Source organism: Pistacia vera, unplaced genomic scaffold (assembly GCF_008641045.1).
Source record: "Pistacia vera cultivar Batoury unplaced genomic scaffold, PisVer_v2 Contig400, whole genome shotgun sequence".
Classification (NCBI taxonomy): Eukaryota; Viridiplantae; Streptophyta; class Magnoliopsida; order Sapindales; family Anacardiaceae; genus Pistacia; species Pistacia vera.
Window position 1 is genome coordinate 840386 of NW_022196225.1, and position 17292 is coordinate 857677.

The following is a 17292-nucleotide window of genomic DNA, read 5'->3' on the forward strand; positions in this document are numbered from 1 at the left end:
ATGATTGATTTGCTAGAGGAAGAAGAAAGGTATCACTTGAATTGGTGGAAGATTTTATTGAAAACTTGATTGAATAAGTTGAAACATAACAACCCTATTTATAGTAGGCTAATCATAAGTCTACTAGGATAAGTAAATAAGAAATCCTAATTCTACTACTAAAATAATGAATTGAAATCCTACTAATACTAAAACATGAAATGAAATCCTAGTACTACCAAAACATGAATTTTAAAATAGGAAATCAAGTACTATTAAAAGTAAATAGGAAATCCTAATACTACCAAAACATAAATTATAAATAAGAAACAAGTAATATTAAAAGTAAATAAGAAATCCTAATACTACTAAAAAAATTAATTGAAGTCCTAATACGTACTACTAAAACATGAATTATAAAATAAGAAATCAAAATAGGTTTTTTGTAACTACACCTCTATTAAGTTATAACCTCCTTATAGTAATAAATTAATTTAATCCCAACATTATGACTATAGAGAGGTTTTACTGTATATATATTGTAAATATATATTAATTGAATTTAATTGAGATAATGATAAATTAAAATTAAAAATACCTTAAAGGGGATGTTTGGATACAAGAGGTGTTTGGGTTGGAGCCCAAGCCCAATCCATGATGGAATAGGGTATAGTGTGCACTATATAAGTGCACACTTTGTGAAATATTTTAATTCACTCATTCGATCATTGAAAGAAATATTTCCAGCCCATTTTCTCTTCTCACGCCAGATTGCATTCTTTGCTAAAATCAAATACACTTTGTTTTCTTCTTGGTTCTTAAAGGCTAAAGAGGATCTAGCAAATCCTTCTCTAGTTCCTTAAGGTTATCTTCGTGTGGACTACATCGATTCGATCCTACACTTGGGTTGATAGCGAAATACGTTCAGAGACAAGTTGAAGGAGCCTCCAAACGTGCGTATGATTTCTTAAACTCTAAACTAAAATCTGCAGATTCTTATTTAATATATAAACTGTAAATTTGTACCCTAATCTTGGTTCTAAGGAACGATTCATGTCGTAAATATTTTTGTTTTCCGTTGCGTAACTGGATCATTTACTAACACATTACCGGTTGAAAAACTGAGTAAAACGGGATATTAGGCCTATGCGACTTTTTGCTCGTTTTATCCACATATTTTTTACAAGATCAAGCATGATATTTACCTAACCTCGATATTGATTAGATGGAAAAGAAAACGCTCCAAAAATAGTCCTCGATTCACCCACAGTCGAGATCCATTACCAGTTGAAAAACTGAGTAAAATGGGGTATCGGGCTTATGCGGCTTTTTGCTCGTTTTTTCCTTAGATTTTTTACAGGCTCGAGCATGCTATTTACATAACCTCAGTATTAATTAGAGGGTAAAGAAAACGCTCCAAAAATAGTCCTTGATTCACCCACAATCAAGATCCATTACAGACTGAAAAACTAAGTAAAATTGGGTATCAGACCTATGCGGCTTTTTGCTCGTTTTATCCACTGATTTTTGACAGGCTTGAGCATGCTATTTACCTAACCTTAGTATTAATTAGACGGTATAGAAAATGCTCTAAATACAGTCCTCGATTCACCCACAATCGATATCCATTACCAGCTGAAAAATTGAGTAAAACAAGGTATCGGGCCTATGCGGCTTTTCACTCATTTTATCCACAAATTTTCAACCGACTCGAGAATGCTATTTACCTAACCTCGATATTAATTAGACTGTAAAGAAAACGCTCCAAAAATAGTCCTTGATTCACCCACAATTGAGATCTATTACAGGCTGAAAAACTGAGTAAAACGGGGTATCGGACCTATGCAATTTTTTGCTCATTTTATCTATAGATGTTCGATAGGATCGAGCATGCTATTACCTAACCTCAATATTGATTAGACAGTAGTGAAAAATTATATATAATTTTGGTTAAACCAAGTACTAAATTCAGTCAATCATAGAAAAACCTCTTACTCCATACAAACTTATTATATGAGTCCTGAGATAGGTAACAATTACACCACACACTCGTAGGAAGCATTTTCTAAGTTTTATACACCATATATTAGGGCCACCCTTGTTTGGTTTTATATGTAATTGGTTGGCAAATAAAAAAAACAAAGTTACAATTATTAAGATCATCAGTAACCAGGTGGTGGCAGTGCCTAAGTATATTTAAATTCCAGCTTAAGAAAACAGTAGAAAAGAGAAGGCAGGCCAGCCGACCAAATTGTTGTTAGTTATGTTATGTCCGCAATTTCAAACAATAGTAAGGCAACAAGAGACATGGGAACAACCGATCCTTTGTCCTTTTTCTGCCGACAGCTTAACTAGCTGGAATGCAAACTGATACTGATACTGATACTGATACCGCCTTAAATATTTATCTATGCGGGTCCTTTTTCAATAAGACTAGACGCATAATAGATTTAGTTAAGAAATATTTGTCAATGAAGGATTTTGAGATGATGAGTTGGGGGAAAGAAACTACGCGAATAAATATAATTAGATATTTGTAAAACCAATGATTGGGTGAGGTTAACTAAGCAAATAAAGTCAAAAAAGAGAGTTGAGATGAAATCTAGAGTCTCTTGCAGTCTGCCGAAATGAGGTGAACGTGCATGTGGGGTACATACGTACAGCTACCTAGCAGATGAATTGATTGAGTGCTTAAGCAAAAGAAAAGAATGAATATATAATTGTAGTTGAAGGTGCATGGACTAAGATGGAAGGCAGTAAAATGAGAAGCAGAGTGTAGGTGTTGGAAAAGGAAGGTTCTTTCTCTTTGGAAATGGATTTATTTATTTAATTTGCAAAGAAAGCCAAGCTTTGGTATAGATGACGAATTAATTTGAGATCTCCGTCTCTGAGTCTGACGAAAAGCTCACGAGATTGTTTCTTTAGTGGGGGTAGGCAAGTGGAGTGGACGGATCTCCAACTCCAAGCCTCTGTAATATTACTCCAATTGGAATTGATAAACAGGTTAAATGGAAGCAAGTGCTGGTTTGGTCGCCGGTTCTCACAACCGGAATGAACTAGTAGTTATCCGTCGAGATGGGGATTCCGATGTAAGCTCACTCTACTTTGATAATTATATATCTATATATATTTATATTTGATTATTATATAATATGTTATGTGCCTCTACTTATTCCACTCGCAGCAGCCTAAACCTTTACAGCAGTTAAGTGGGCAGATATGTCATATATGTGGAGATGATGTAGGTCTAACAGTTGATGGAGAGCTGTTCGTGGCCTGCAACGAGTGCGCTTTTCCCATTTGCAGAACTTGCTATGACTACGAACGTAGAGAAGGAAATCAAGTCTGTCCTCAGTGCAAGACCAGATTCAGACGTCTCAAGGGTATATTTTCTTTTCTAAATTTAATTATTATTTACTTGTTTTAATTTAATTTAATTTAATGCGACAGGCTGTGCTAGAGTTGAAGGTGATGAAGAAGAAGATGACATTGATGACGTGGATAACGAGTTTGATTTCGATGGAAGGAATAGACAGGATATGCATGGTGGAGTGGACTCCATGTTTTATGGGCGCATGAGCTACGGCCGTGCTTCCGACATCGATATGCCTCATGCTGTTCATCCTCTTCCTCAATTTCCTCTCCTTACCAATGGTAAAATGGTTGGTGATATTCCTCCTGAACAACATGCTTTGGTCCCTTCTTTCATGGGAGGTGACAAAAGGATCTACCCTCTTCCTTTTTCAGATTCTGCCCTTCCAGGTCATTCACTCTTCCTCTCATTCTTGTGTCCTTGTTAATATCCCTTTTAGTTAAACTTATCTTTTATCCTGCAGTGCAACCCAGATCCATGGATCCTTCCAAGGACTTGGCTGCTTACGGCTATGGAAGTGTTGCTTGGAAGGAGAGAATGGAGAATTGGAAGCAAAAACAAGACAAACTACAGATGATGAAGAATGACAATGGTGGCAAAGATTGGGATTATGATGCGGATGCTCCTGATCTTCCGCTGTAAGCACCACCCCTCTATATACAATGGATATTATTGGAAAATCTATTTCTTTTTCTTTGTGAATTGAAATTTTGTTTTCCAAATTCAACTAAGCATCAGTAACAATTTTTTTATTTTCTTGTGTAAACAACAATTTCATCAGTGGATAGCCAATGGCTACAACAAACTATATTTCCCTCTCCAAATAATTGATGGTTCCTCTATTGCAAATGACAAAATTAAATTCTCTAGTCATCTGCCTCCCCTGTTCATTTCTTTAATAGATCAGTGGTCTAGAATGAAACTATACAAAATGGTAAATTTCTGAACATGGGAAAATATATTATCATCCTTGTGACCAGCATGGATGAGGCAAGACAGCCATTGTCAAGAAAGTTGCCAATACCATCCAGCCAAATCAACCCTTACCGAATGATCATCCTAATTCGGCTTGTAGTTCTTGGGTTCTTCTTCCATTATCGTATTATGCACCCTGTGAACGACGCATATGGAATGTGGCTTGTATCGGTTATCTGTGAGATCTGGTTTGCTGTTTCTTGGATTCTAGATCAATTCCCAAAGTGGTTCCCTATTGACAGGGAAACTTATCTGGACAGATTGTCCCTGAGGTAAGTAATTGGTTAATTTTTAATGTTCATGCAACTCTGCAATAGTCCAGTTAATCAAGTAAATTTACTCATTTTTCTTATATGTGTCTCTGCCCAGGTATGAGAAAGAGGGCCAGCCTTCTCATCTGTCACCAGTTGATATATTTGTAAGCACAGTTGACCCACTAAAAGAACCCCCTCTGGTGACTGCAAACACCGTTCTATCCATTCTTGCAGTGGATTACCCAGTGGACAAGGTCTCATGCTATGTTTCTGATGATGGTGCTGCTATGTTAACATTTGAAGCACTATCAGAAACATCTGAGTTTGCGAGGAAATGGGTCCCTTTTTGTAAGAAGTTCAACATTGAGCCTCGAGCACCTGAGTGGTATTTTGCTCAGAAGATAGATTATCTCAAACATAAGGTTCTAGCATCATTTGTGAAGGAACGAAGAGCTATGAAGGTACCAAGGATTCTGCTTAGTTTAATTGCATCATTCTTTGCACATTCTACAGTAACTCTTATGCTCATTGAAATTTCAGAGAGAGTATGAAGAGTTTAAGGTTCAGATCAATGCTTTGGTTGCAAAAGCACAGAAGGTCCCAGAAGAAGGGTGGACGATGCAAGATGGGACTCCATGGCCTGGGAATAATGTTCGCGATCATCCTGGCATGATTCAGGTATGTATATACGGGTTAGTTTTGCATATGGATATCATCATAACTCACATGCGTTCAACAATTTTCATAGGTTTTCCTTGGCCAAAGTGGAGGACATGACACAGATGGAAATGAATTACCTCGCCTTGTTTATGTTTCCAGAGAAAAGAGACTGGGGTTTAATCACCACAAAAAGGCTGGAGCAATGAATGCTTTGGTAAGCATTGAAATTACAGAGAGCCAATTTCTTATGTTCATGTGCAATTAACTGAAAAAATCTTTCTTTTTCTTTTTTTATGTATTCTTGTGGCCCTGTCTGCTTAATAGGTCAGAGTCTCTGCTGTGCTCACAAATGCACCTTATATGCTGAATCTAGATTGCGATCACTACATCAATAACAGCAAGGCTCTTAGAGAGGCAATGTGTTTCATGATGGATCCATTGATAGGAAAGAGAGTGTGTTATGTCCAGTTCCCACAAAGGTTTGATGGTATTGACAAGAATGATCGATATGCCAACCGGAACACTGTATTCTTTGATGTAAGCATTCATTTATGAAATTTCTGATTGGTTATTCGCTAGTTCATCTTCTCCCATGTAAAACTAGTACACGTTCCCCATTTCAGATTAACATGAAAGGTTTGGATGGCATTCAAGGGCCAATATATGTTGGGACAGGATGTGTGTTCAGAAGGCAGGCACTCTATGGTTATGATGCTCCAAAAACCAAAAAGTCACCAACCAGGACTTGCAACTGCTGGCCTAACTGGTGCTATTGTGGATGCTGTTGCACTGGAAGGAAAAATAAGAAGAGTATTGACAGACCAAATTCCGAGATAAAGAAAAAAAATCGAATGAAAGGAGATACAGCACCAGCGTGTGCTTTGGAAGGTATTGAAGAGGGCATTGAAGGTAATCCTTCTTCTTCTGCAATGACATCTAAATGAGTAGTCAGCAATATTTTCTAGTACGTGTTGCTTAAGCACTGAAAACACTTGCACTTGACACCTAGGACCAATTTACACAGTTATATTCTTGGTATATACAGTACTAATAGGACGTTGATTCCAAACTGCATTCCAGAGCAGTAGTTTTCAGAACTCTCAGATATCATATTTTAGGGAAAAAAAGATTAGCATAATACATTTTTAGGATGATTCTAAGAGAAGTTATGCATTCAAGAACCTACATGTATGGTGATCTGATTGTCTTATGTGGTTCAGACTAATTTTAATCTCAAATTCTGTTTCAGTTTTTCCAGGCACTCTACTTTCGAGATGGGTTACTTGTAATATCACTTTCTTTTTGTCTAGATGTGAGAGTAATAATATATGTGAAGTTGGAGAAAGTTATTGCTAATCAACTAGCAGTATCAATTTTTTTACATCTAACTTAGAGGGCTTCAAATGCAGGATTTGAAGTTAAAAATTTGGGTCTACTGTCCGAGCGTAAATTGGAAAAGAAATTTGGGCAATCTCCTGTGTTTGTTGCATCTACCCTGCTAGAGGACGGTGGGACACTGAAAAGTGCTAGTCCTGCTTCTCTACTGAGAGAAGCTATCCACGTTATCAGCTGTGGCTATGAAGATAAGACTGAATGGGGCAAAGAGGTAACAGCAATGTTCGGATTCTTGTGCTGTTGTTCTCAGATGTTTCAATTTAGTACAATTCTTCTTGATATTGAAATTTGGGTTGACTTCTTTATAATCCAGGTTGGTTGGATCTATGGTTCTGTTACAGAGGATATATTGACTGGTTTTAAAATGCACTGACATGGATGGCGATCCATATACTGTATTCCTGCCAGGCCTGCATTCAAGGGATCTGCACCAATCAATCTTTCAGATCGTTTGCACCAGGTCCTCCGATGGGCCCTCGGATCAGTTGAAATATTTTTGAGTAGGCATTGTCCTCTTTGGTATGGGTATAGAGGGGGTTTGAAGTGGTTAGAGCGTTTTTCTTACATCAATGCTACTGTATATCCATTGACTTCAATTCCTTTGCTGGCCTATTGTTTTGCTTGCTGAGAGGAAAATTTATCACTCCTGAGGTGAGAAATTTATAACCTTAAAATTGATGATACAGAGAATGGCTTGGCTCTCTATTACGTTGCTTAAATTTTCCTAAATCATGTGTTTGATTTTATTTCTTTAAAATTACTGTTCATATTGCAGCTTAGCAATTTGCTAGCTTGTGGTTTTTGTCGCTTTTCATCTGTATTTTTGCAACAAGTATACTAGAAATGAGATGGAGTGGGGTTGGTATTGATGAGTGGTGGAGAAATGAGCAATTTTGGGTAATTGGGGCGGTTTCAGCGCATCTATTTGTTGTGTTCCAGGGGCTCTTAAAGGTTCTTGCTGGTGTGGATACAAACTTCACAGTGACATCAAAAGCTGGGGATGATGAAGAGTTCTCAGAGCTCTATGCATTTAAATGGACCAGATTGCTCATCCCACCAACAACATTCCTTATAATAAACTTGATAGGAGTGGTTGCTGGAATCTCCAATGCCATAAATAATGGGTAGGAGTCATGGGGGCCTCTCTTTGGCAAGCTCTTCTTTGCTTTCTGGGTAATCGTTCACCTCTATCCTTTCCTAAAGGGTCTACTGGGCAGACAGAACAGGACTCCCACAATCATTATTGTCTGGTCTATTTTGCTGGCTTCAATCTTCTCCCTGTTGTGGGTTAGAATCGATCCATTCTTGGCCAAGTCAGATGGCCCACTTCTGGAGGAATGCGGATTGGATTGTAATTAGAATTGGCATTGATGGATGGTGGAGTATGCAAGCTGTAGATCTGATGTTTATATTGGCATGAATATCTGTTTACAACCTCAGTTCAACAAAAATACTGGAGGGAACATGAAGCTAAGAATTGCAAGTTTGTACCAATGGGCTTTATAATACTTTATTAGTTTTATTCACACAAGGAAGAGTTAGGATGGAATCACGACCTCTGTGATTTTTTTTTTTTTTTTTTTCACGAGTCTCTCACACTCTATTCTATTCACAATAAAACTGAGCTTTGTCCCGTGCTTGTAAACTACAAAGGGAAAGTTATTGGACAGCATTGTGGTCATGTATACTTCATATATAAATGTATAATAGATTTGAGGTTCTTTTTTTTTTTTTTAAACGGCTAAAGCAAAGTTTGTATATAATTCTAATTGTGATTCTTTTACTTTTGTTTTTCTGTTTCCTTCTTCTTATTGAATACCAAATAATAAAAAGTAGCGATTATCTAATTATTCTTTCTTCTATCCTATTATTCAAACATAGAAAAGAAAAGCTTACCATACTTTTGTGTTCGCAATGTACACAAGCACATTCTAGCAAGATGTGTAACAACGCCAACACAACCAATCTATCCTATCTAGTTACAAGCCAATCCTAACTCGAAAAAACTCTCAGAATAGAAAGCAGACAAACCTGGAGAAGAACAAGAACTGATGGAAGTTGTGACTGGAAGTTTATTTCACAACAGAAATGTAAGTGTCTAGACACCGTCCATTATCAAGGAAACAAAAGAACATTATGGAGTGGTAACATCACATCTTCCAGGGAATTGAAGCCCAGAAATTGGGTCAGCTGCAACCCAACATGTAAAGAAGCTATTATTCATATAAAATACAAATTCAAGAATATAAATTTAAAGCCAAGCGTACATGATAATTGTTGCTAATAAATTGAAAAATGTAAAATTCTGTATAGGATGGTAACCAATATGGGAAATAAAATAAATTGCTCAAAATAACTTTGTAGATACATAGAGCACAGAAAATGATTCAGAATTCTTTTCTCTCTTTTTCCCCCATTTTCGGTTGAGCAAAACCTGGGCGTGCTTAAGAGTTGAGATAGGAAGTGCAAGATGATCACCAGCAAAGAGAGGATCCAGACTCAATATCATCAGACAAGATAATTGTCATGCCTGTGGGTGTTATCTCTCAAGGAATCCATGGGTTAGCATAAATTTTGAAAAAAGCACGACAATCCCAGTCATGGTGCCCCCCCAAATGCAACAATTGAGGCATTCATAATTATCATAAATTTGGTTGATCAGGCTGAGGATAGATCGACAGATGCAGCCAATTCTGCCAACTGCTTCTTGCCAAAATTGGCAACAAGTTCCATGGAGATGAAGTGCTTCGGTAGATTTACAAATTCTTCCTCCCTAAAATTGTAGATAGGCTTAAGTTTTTTAGCTTCTTGTTCTGCTGCTTCAGCCTCAACAAGTAGAAGATTAGCTTCTTCAAGGTTACCCAGCTCAAGGGCAGCTGATCTTTCTGCCATAGCAGCACCAGCAACTATAAGTAACCTCTGAAATCGAGCTATTGCCACCTCTTTTTCCTTGGATATAATCAGTTGTTCAGTCTCCTGCAATCGTTCAACAGTGTCTTTAAAATTTTCCTCAAGTTTCTCGAGCTCCAAAACAGCCTTTTCCATTTCAATTTGTAAGCCATCCTTTTCAACACTCAATGACTTTGCCTCAGCAGCTATTCGTGCAGCTTCCTTGAAATTTCTTGCAGCAGCAGCAACTTTCTTTTCAGCTTCAAGTTCTGGGGCTCTTTTATCTATAAAAAGAATTCTCTGCTTGAAGGATGCAACATTTTGCTGGATGCTTGATTTCATGGAAGACAGTTCCTAAAAGCAGTAAAAAGGAAAATCAATTAAAAAAATAGCATCATCTGAAACAAAAATTGGGGCTGAGGGCTATGTGGAATCGTAATGCTTGCGTTTGCAAGTTAATCTTTCAGCCAAAAAGATGTAATTTCGTGTGCTTTCTGAAGGCCAGAGGAGGCATGAGCAAAAATAGATGAGATATAGCTACTTTAGCCACATTTCAATATAGTTCAGGAGTCTGTGGTTATAACATTTTAGTCATTCAACTTCCAGAGAATCTGTGAGTCAGTGCAATGGACATTGAGTTGCAGGTTTGCTAAGAGGAGGAATCTAACACCAATGGGACACACTCTCTACGGTTACATCCTGATATAACTGACAACTCAAAAATAATAAACCACTAACACCTTCATGAGCTTGTATCATCATATAAATAAAATTCAGCAAAATAATTGGGAAGTAAAATAAACCTGTAGGGAAGCTCTTGCTGCAGAAACCTCCTGTTGGAGCATCTGTACTTCCTCCGAAAGTTTCTCCTCAGCCTTTGCCAGCCTAACTTTATCATCCCTGGATTTTAGAACAGATGACATCAGACTTCTTCTCAGCCCAACCACTTCTTGGTATGCTTTTGCCTCAGCTGCAGAAACTCTGGCAAGTTCCTTAAGCTTTGCTACCCTGTCTACTTCCTCCTTGAGGAACTCATCGATTTCCTTTTTTTTCATCAACAAAGCTTCACTCTCCAAGTCCAACTGAGAAATTGTTGATTGCAAATTATCAAACTTTGTATCAATGCTAGATTGGAATTCCTGAAAGCCAGAGAGTGCATGAGCAATCCTTTCCTCAACTGCTTGGATTTTAGAGTCATTGTCAGCTATCTCCTTCTCCTTATCCCTGACTAAAGCAAGTAGCTTCTGCAGTTCATCAAACAGCATATCCTTTCTCTTACAAAGAAATTCTTTCTCTTTTTTGTCATCCTCAATGGAAGCGTCAACTGAATTATTCAACACCAAACGGGCATCATTTACTAAATGTGACTCAATTTCTAGTTCTATCTTCCTGCCCTCCAAGGCTTCAGTTGACGAAAGCCATCTGTCCATTTCTTCAGAAGACAATGTTTCTGCTTTCTTCAAAAACATATCTGCATTATTTGCAGCATCCTGAAAAATGATTTTTTTCGATCCAAAGGTCAAACTTATAATTTTTGGAAATAAGTTGATTACTAAAAGAAATAGATAACGGAATAACAGAAGGTCGGATACTGACAGCAGAGAAATGGTAGAGTAGAGAGGCAGATTCTTCCTCAGCAGCAATCTGGGAGAGGAGAACCTGGTGCATATGGGAATCAACAGCATCGCAATGGGCTTCGGCATCTCTGAGAGCAATGAGAAGAGATTGTTTATGGTTCTCGGAAGAAGCGAGGTCGTCGCTGATCCTCTGGGCGGTCTCAAAATCTTCCGCCTCACAAGCTTCGTCCAATTGCTTTTCAAGGAGAGAGTGCTTTAAGGATGCGGAATGAAGATCATCGGAAGCTTTTCTTCTTCTACGGATTGAAACCTTACGGGCTGTAGAAACGGAGGAAGCCAATTCACGAGCAGTGTTGAGCTTTTCTAAAATCCGGGTCTTAAGATGCTCAAATCTTTGTTGTGGATTATTATCATGATCATCTTTCTCTTTATCTTTATCCGGTATACTAGAAGTAGAAGAAGTTTCATCCGCTAAAATTGAAGAATCATCATCAAAATTGTCATCATCATAATCTCCGTCAGGAGACATACGAGGCGAATCTCTGCCGTATCCGATCCGTAACCCAGCGGCTTTCTTTTTCTTTCGGGAACTTTTTGTTTTGGAAGGGGAGGGTTGGTATAGGGGGGTTTGAAGAGTGAGGTCGGAGAACAAGTTTTCATCAAGGGGCTCAGATGATGAGGATGCTGGTGCCGGTGCTGTCTCCAAAGAAGGAGCATCATGATGAGATTGAGATTGAGATTGACATTGAGATTGGGATTCAGAATGATCGTCCTCTAGGCTCTGATCTGTTGCCAATTGGGAAGGCGAAAACAACACCATCCCTTCAAATAAAGAATCCATCTCATCATCCTCCATTAGTCAATCCACTCTTTGCCTTCAATCAATGGAAACACAAGCACCACGCTGACTCCAAGTCTCCACTCTGCCGCTTGCTTCCGCCGTCCCGTGTTTTTCTGTTGTCGATCACGGTAAATTGCATCTAAGAGGCCCAACTTTTGGCCGAATGAATTACTAGGTTGGGCCACAGCTTATTAATTATTGGGTTGGGCCTTGAGCTTTTGGTTTTGCAGTGGCAAGGGAAGTACACAGATCATGTGACAGCAAGCAACCATTTACATCTTTTAATAATATTTTATTATTAAATGTGCCCCACCGCTGCCTCAAGGGAGTCTTGATAATAATTGAGTTTTGCAATTGCTCTCTTCCGCTTTATACGCGGTTCCTCAGCTGGCCTTGCCCTTGACTTCCGTATCAAGCTTTGTCCTCCCTCCCTCCTTCAACTCTCAAGAGTCAAAACCCCTACTGATGTATTAGTCTATTTTTATGTACTCGAATATTGACAGCAATGCATTCAGCCTCCAATATCAGCTCGGCTAGTTAAGTTAGCCAACACAATGCCTCTTGTTTTTCTTCTTTATATCATAAATGAGTTGATGATGGTATGCAGATCATATCATAAAACCTCAATTGTAATGAGCATGTGAGTTATAGTTTTCCCCTCATTTCATCATCATATTCATATGTATTTTCGGCTGAAGAAAAGAAAGTAATCGCTAGAGGTAGAATCAAAAAGCTAACCTTGCAGAGCCTAAGACAATGAGTGGCATTGTGAAGAAGCAATTTTTTTTAAGTCATAATGAACCCATCCATATTTTGCACTCTCTAGATTTTTTATTTAATGATCTAGGAATTTTTCATAATTTATTCTTACACGTTATCCATTCTTTGACAGTATTGAAATACTAAAAAAAAGTAAATTAGATAAAAGATTACAAATAATGCAGTTAGTCGATTTCATTTATAAGTTGTGTATTCATCCCTTCCTGATAATTAATCTCCACAATTGCTGCATTGTTGACATAATAACTGCCCATCAATCAGCTATTTAGTTCTTTGTCCATCTGCTGGATATCGTCAGCGTCATTTGTTTTGATTTCTTACAGCAGCATGTAAAGAGATGCTAAAAATTAAGTCCCCCATCTGAGAATAGAATTTCATTTGTTGCGCTTGGAGATAACTACTAACAACTTGTACATATATTTGTCCCAAGCGAAGTTTTTATAGAGAAACCGAATTCTAAGATTGCTATGTTTGCCTTTCTTTCGCTTGTAATAAACAGATTATATGATTCTTTCAGTTTTTGGTTAAATAATTGAGTGTATTTTTTACTCTCTGAAACCTGCAGGTGAGTTTTGACTTTCACTAGGCTTTGGAGAGGCATTTGTCCACCTTGGTGATGATACAGGCCATAACAAAATCAATGGTTCAAATCAAATCCCGGCACGACCAGCCCCGGCCTTTGGAAAATAACTTCGCCAGAGAATTCAATAAAAACTTGAAACTCAAATATGGATATCTACATTTTATTGTGTTCTATCATAATCTCACTTGCTGAACTCTTTGCACATACACAATGCTACAAAGTACAGATAAATTAAACAAGAAAATAATTTTCAATGAATAAGAAAATAATTTCTAAAATAAATGTGTAGACAAAATGTCTTGCTGCAGCATAAATAAGACAAAGACACAAACTACGATAAATGAAACAAATAAAAAAAAAAAAAAACCTGTATTCCCGGCCAAAAATAGGTCCACTACCCTTTAGACTCAGAAAGTTCAACATCTTTCACCGGAGTGTTTTCCACTCCCTCCTTCAAAAGTCTAATTTCTTCTTCTGTAAGACTGTTCTTTGTTAGTGGCAAGGTCCTAGCATTTGAACGATCAGCCTCCACAGCCCAGCTATATATTACCATGCCCATAACAGCAAGAACCATCCCCATTATGTTCTTGAAAGTCATCTCTGAATCAAAGAGCAGCCATCCCAATGTGAGAACACAAACTGTTTTCATGTGACCTAAAACCTGGAAGGAAGTTGCTGAAAATCGCCCAATGCAGAGGTACTGACTCACATTACAGAAAACTGCTAGGGTGCACGACAAAAGAATAAAAAGCTGCACGAATTGACACCACTCATTAGGTAGAGTTAACAAAAAAAATTTACACAACATTTTATCAGCGCATGGACACATACAGAAATCAGGACGCTAGATTGGAGTTGGAGAAAGAGAGAGTACTTACAATGGCCGCGGTAGACATCTTATAGTTTGTAATAAATTTTCCATTAAGGTAGTAATCAACAAATGGACCAAGACCAAGGAGAGAGAGGGCTTGAATTGGAGCTGTCTTACTCAACAATTCAAAAGATCCAATTGAGTACTTCTTCTGCAAGGAGCCTATTGTCTGCTCAACAGAATAGATTAAATAAATTTAATTTGGAAGTCTATGGAAAAATGTATTCAACAAAATGTGAGAACCACAATCACAGCCATTTTCACAAAGAATCTTTCCAATGTATTCCGTACCCCATTATCATATTATACAGTTTAAAATCATAGCATTTAGTCTAGTCTCCAGGCTAAGTCTTTAACTGCCATCACAACATAAATTGAAATTCTTCAAAGAACCCATCACTTGCTGTGTATGTTTTAAATCATATAATCCTAGAAAAAATTGGAATTACATTTTGTGTTTGGGCTTGATTATTTCCAATATGATCTATCATATCTTTATGAATCTTATAAAGAATATGACTTTAAAAAATGGTAAAAAAGGAAAAAATAATTCATATAACTCACCCAAATTGGTTGGGTTAAGAGTCTAGATGACTAAGCAATGTTGAAGTAACACCAAGGCATGAAGAAGTCTTCCCTGATCATATGTGTACCCAACCACCCCAAACAAGGGGATTCTTTTTTCTTAGGGGGTTTGAAGTAAGAAATAAATTATGGTGGTTACTAAAACATTTTAGATATACTTACATATATTTTTTTATTTTACACTTCATCCAAGACATTTACATCTCAGTAGACAAAGTGAAATTTCTGTACTTTTATTTGACTAGAAGTCTTATTAACTAAGAAGTTAATTCCATCCCATACCCTTCTCATTTTAATTCATCACAATTAATCTCGGACACTGTCCCGCTATCATCACCACCACCACCATCCCACCCCACCCCACAACACCATTATCACCAATAATATTACTGTTTTTTTTTTAATTATTGTTATAATTATTTTGATAGGAAAAATACAAATAACACTATGTTCACGAGGAATGTTAAATTATTAGTTTACAGATATTTCTTCTCTAGGAGATAAACAAACTTATACATGAGAAAATAAAGACACACATATCATTGAAATTTATGCATTCAAACAGCAGACCAAAAATAAAAAACAAACACCACCTAACACATTTATAGGTGCGATCCACTTCTCAGCTCTCACTCAGCAGAACTTATATACAGCCAAACAATTTGTGATTCGATTACATGTACTAATTCATAATACCTCAAATCACCACATGAGTCAATTAGTTTACCTTAATTATAATTAACGAACATAACATATTGCTTCATAGAAACTGGAAAAACATCATGAAAGGAACCAATAAGATATAACAAGCAAATTTATGGAATCACGGGTCTAAAAAACCAAATGCCAATCCAGTGGATATAATAATAATATAATCAAAAAGTACTCACAATTTGCTGCAAAGATGTACAGAAGACGGCTACACAGGCACAAAGAAAACCTTTGGCATTAACTTTGACATCAGTGACGGTGCAAACACCCACACCAATAACAACAACGACAACAGACATTTTCACTTTTCTTGAGTAGTGTTTATTGTTAATAATCCATTCCATGACACAGACCACAGGAATCATACTCAATTTGGAGATCTGAGATAAAAAAAAATAAACAGAGTTAATCAGCATACATAATCATTTTCTAGGGAATAGTAGAATTGGGATTAGAATGTAAAACTCGTACTTGGTAGAACCCAACAGAATTGAGCATCAGACTAAAGTTCATGCCGGCAATAGACATATTGGCCACAACAGAGAACCAGAGAAGCTCCCACATAGGAACATACTTAGATGCGGACAATCCAGTTGCATTCGACACCAAACCCACCAAAGCCGTTACAGTGAAGTGGAACCCCGTTAATGTTGTGGCTGAAAATAAAAGCAACACAATAATATTAATTAATGGTATGAAAATCATAATTGAAATTCGGTATTAAATGTTCGTTTAACTAACTTATGATAATTTGGCATTCGTCTTATGGATCCATAAAGATCTCGGATTAAAAGTTATTTAACAAGAAGATTTAACGGTATAATTGATGAGGATAGATGTATATATAAAGAAAAAATGAGATCAGATCGGGGAGAGAAGAGGAGACAGACCAAAGCTGAAAGCGTAACCGGAGGAGGACATGAGCTGCTTGTTGGCCATGATAATTCCAACGGAGCTTATGACGTTCATGGCCCACGCTCCCACATCTGACACCGCCGACGGTTTCTTCTCGCTTTCCATTGAGATCTCAATTCCAAGCTGTGATTTGAATGATGAATTTGCTTCTCTTGTTTAGATTTAGATTATATTGATGGATGGTGAGTAAATTCAGGAGTTCTGGGAATACGTCTCTGCCTACAACAAAGAGAATGTAATGAAACAAACAAAACAAGGAAAAGAGAGGAGATCCGTTGGAAGATAGGTGAGAGAAAGAGGATGGAAAGGAAAATGAAGGCACCGGCAAGGAAGGCACAGCAACCACAACTCTATCCTAAAGGCCCCCGTCGTTCTTCTCAACCTTCGCCTTCACTTTCACTTTCTATTATCTCTCTTAATCAGTCAAAATTTGTATACCTCCAGGCTCCAATCCCCGTTTTAGATTTGTTCTCTTCTTCCATGCTTTTTCCTATGTGGTTGGGTTGACACTTAAAATGTGCTTGTCCCTAATTCTAAACTGTACTCTTACTACATGGAGAAAAAAGTAATTTATTACTAAAAAAAACATTTTTTACAAATTCACATTTTTTATATTTTCTTGCTAAGAATTTTTATTACTTGATCCCTTGTGAACAATTCGATAGAAAAATTACCTGAAAATTTGGAAGGTGTGAAAACAATCAAGTAAAAACTCCTTCAGTATGCAACGATGAACGATTTTGAAGGAATTCAAGATTTCTCATTTGTCACGAGAATTTTCTTTGTTTATGTTTTGCGCGTTCAACTCACCCTTACTTACTATGTAATATCCGTTGCCTTATTTGACTTCTCAACCCACCAACTATATTTGGGCCCAAGGACTCTGTACTCCCCCTCCCCCCCC

At 37.3% G+C, this 17292-nt stretch overlaps 3 protein-coding genes across 5 annotated transcripts; 1 reads left to right on the forward strand and 2 right to left on the reverse strand.

The window, feature by feature from the left end:
* Positions 1-2457: 2457 nt before the first annotated feature.
* On the forward strand, positions 2458-7260 carry LOC116141789 (probable cellulose synthase A catalytic subunit 3 [UDP-forming]). The gene is made up of 12 exons (XM_031427268.1): positions 2458-3068; positions 3164-3362; positions 3430-3741; positions 3816-3990; positions 4333-4599; positions 4697-5042; positions 5122-5259; positions 5330-5455; positions 5566-5778; positions 5865-6150; positions 6651-6847; positions 6950-7260. The coding sequence occupies exons 1-12, from the start codon at positions 2988-2990 to the stop codon at positions 7007-7009; spliced, it is 2400 nt and encodes a 799-aa protein (XP_031283128.1). The 5' UTR covers positions 2458-2987; the 3' UTR covers positions 7010-7260.
* A 1543-nt stretch (positions 7261-8803) lies between these two features.
* Positions 8804-12098, reverse strand: LOC116141856 (hyaluronan mediated motility receptor). The gene is made up of 3 exons (XM_031427327.1): positions 11122-12098; positions 10329-11015; positions 8804-9879 (listed from the first exon to the last, which is right to left on the reverse strand). Exons 1-3 carry the CDS (start codon positions 11956-11958, stop codon positions 9295-9297), a joined length of 2109 nt encoding a protein of 702 aa, XP_031283187.1. The 5' UTR covers positions 11959-12098; the 3' UTR covers positions 8804-9294.
* Positions 12099-13537: 1439 nt separating this feature from the next.
* LOC116141891 (UDP-rhamnose/UDP-galactose transporter 2-like) lies at positions 13538-17191 on the reverse strand. Of its 3 annotated transcripts, none has more exons than XM_031427370.1 (6): positions 17063-17191; positions 16364-16607; positions 15945-16129; positions 15653-15853; positions 14185-14346; positions 13538-14057 (listed from the first exon to the last, which is right to left on the reverse strand). In XM_031427370.1, the coding sequence occupies exons 2-6, from the start codon at positions 16491-16493 to the stop codon at positions 13701-13703; spliced, it is 1035 nt and encodes a 344-aa protein (XP_031283230.1). In that variant the 5' UTR covers positions 16494-16607; positions 17063-17191; the 3' UTR covers positions 13538-13700. The 3 variants fall into 3 exon arrangements, with proteins under 3 accessions (XP_031283230.1, XP_031283229.1, XP_031283228.1); XM_031427369.1 differs by lacking the exon at positions 17063-17191 and adding an exon at positions 16827-16930; XM_031427368.1 differs by lacking the exon at positions 17063-17191 and having other exon boundaries at positions 16364-16819.
* Between the last annotated feature and the right edge of the window lie 101 nt (positions 17192-17292).

Coding starts and splice junctions, on each gene's coding strand:
- LOC116141789 (XM_031427268.1), top strand. CDS start 2,988: ATGGAAGCAAGTGCTGGTTTGGTCGCCGGTTCTCACAACCGGAATGAA. Junction 3,069..3,163: donor GTCGAGATGGGGATTCCGAT/GTAAGCTCACTC, acceptor TTCCACTCGCAG/CAGCCTAAACCTTTACAGCA. Junction 6,848..6,949: donor AGACTGAATGGGGCAAAGAG/GTAACAGCAATG, acceptor TTTATAATCCAG/GTTGGTTGGATCTATGGTTC.
- LOC116141856 (XM_031427327.1), bottom strand. CDS start 11,958: ATGGAGGATGATGAGATGGATTCTTTATTTGAAGGGATGGTGTTGTTT. Junction 11,016..11,121: donor TACTCTACCATTTCTCTGCT/GTCAGTATCCGA, acceptor ATCATTTTTCAG/GATGCTGCAAATAATGCAGA. Junction 9,880..10,328: donor CAGCAAGAGCTTCCCTACAG/GTTTATTTTACT, acceptor TACTGCTTTTAG/GAACTGTCTTCCATGAAATC.
- LOC116141891 (XM_031427370.1), bottom strand. CDS start 16,493: ATGGAAAGCGAGAAGAAACCGTCGGCGGTGTCAGATGTGGGAGCGTGG. Junction 15,854..15,944: donor ATTCTGTTGGGTTCTACCAA/GTACGAGTTTTA, acceptor TTTTTATCTCAG/ATCTCCAAATTGAGTATGAT. Junction 14,347..15,652: donor GTACATCTTTGCAGCAAATT/GTGAGTACTTTT, acceptor TCTGTTGAGCAG/ACAATAGGCTCCTTGCAGAA.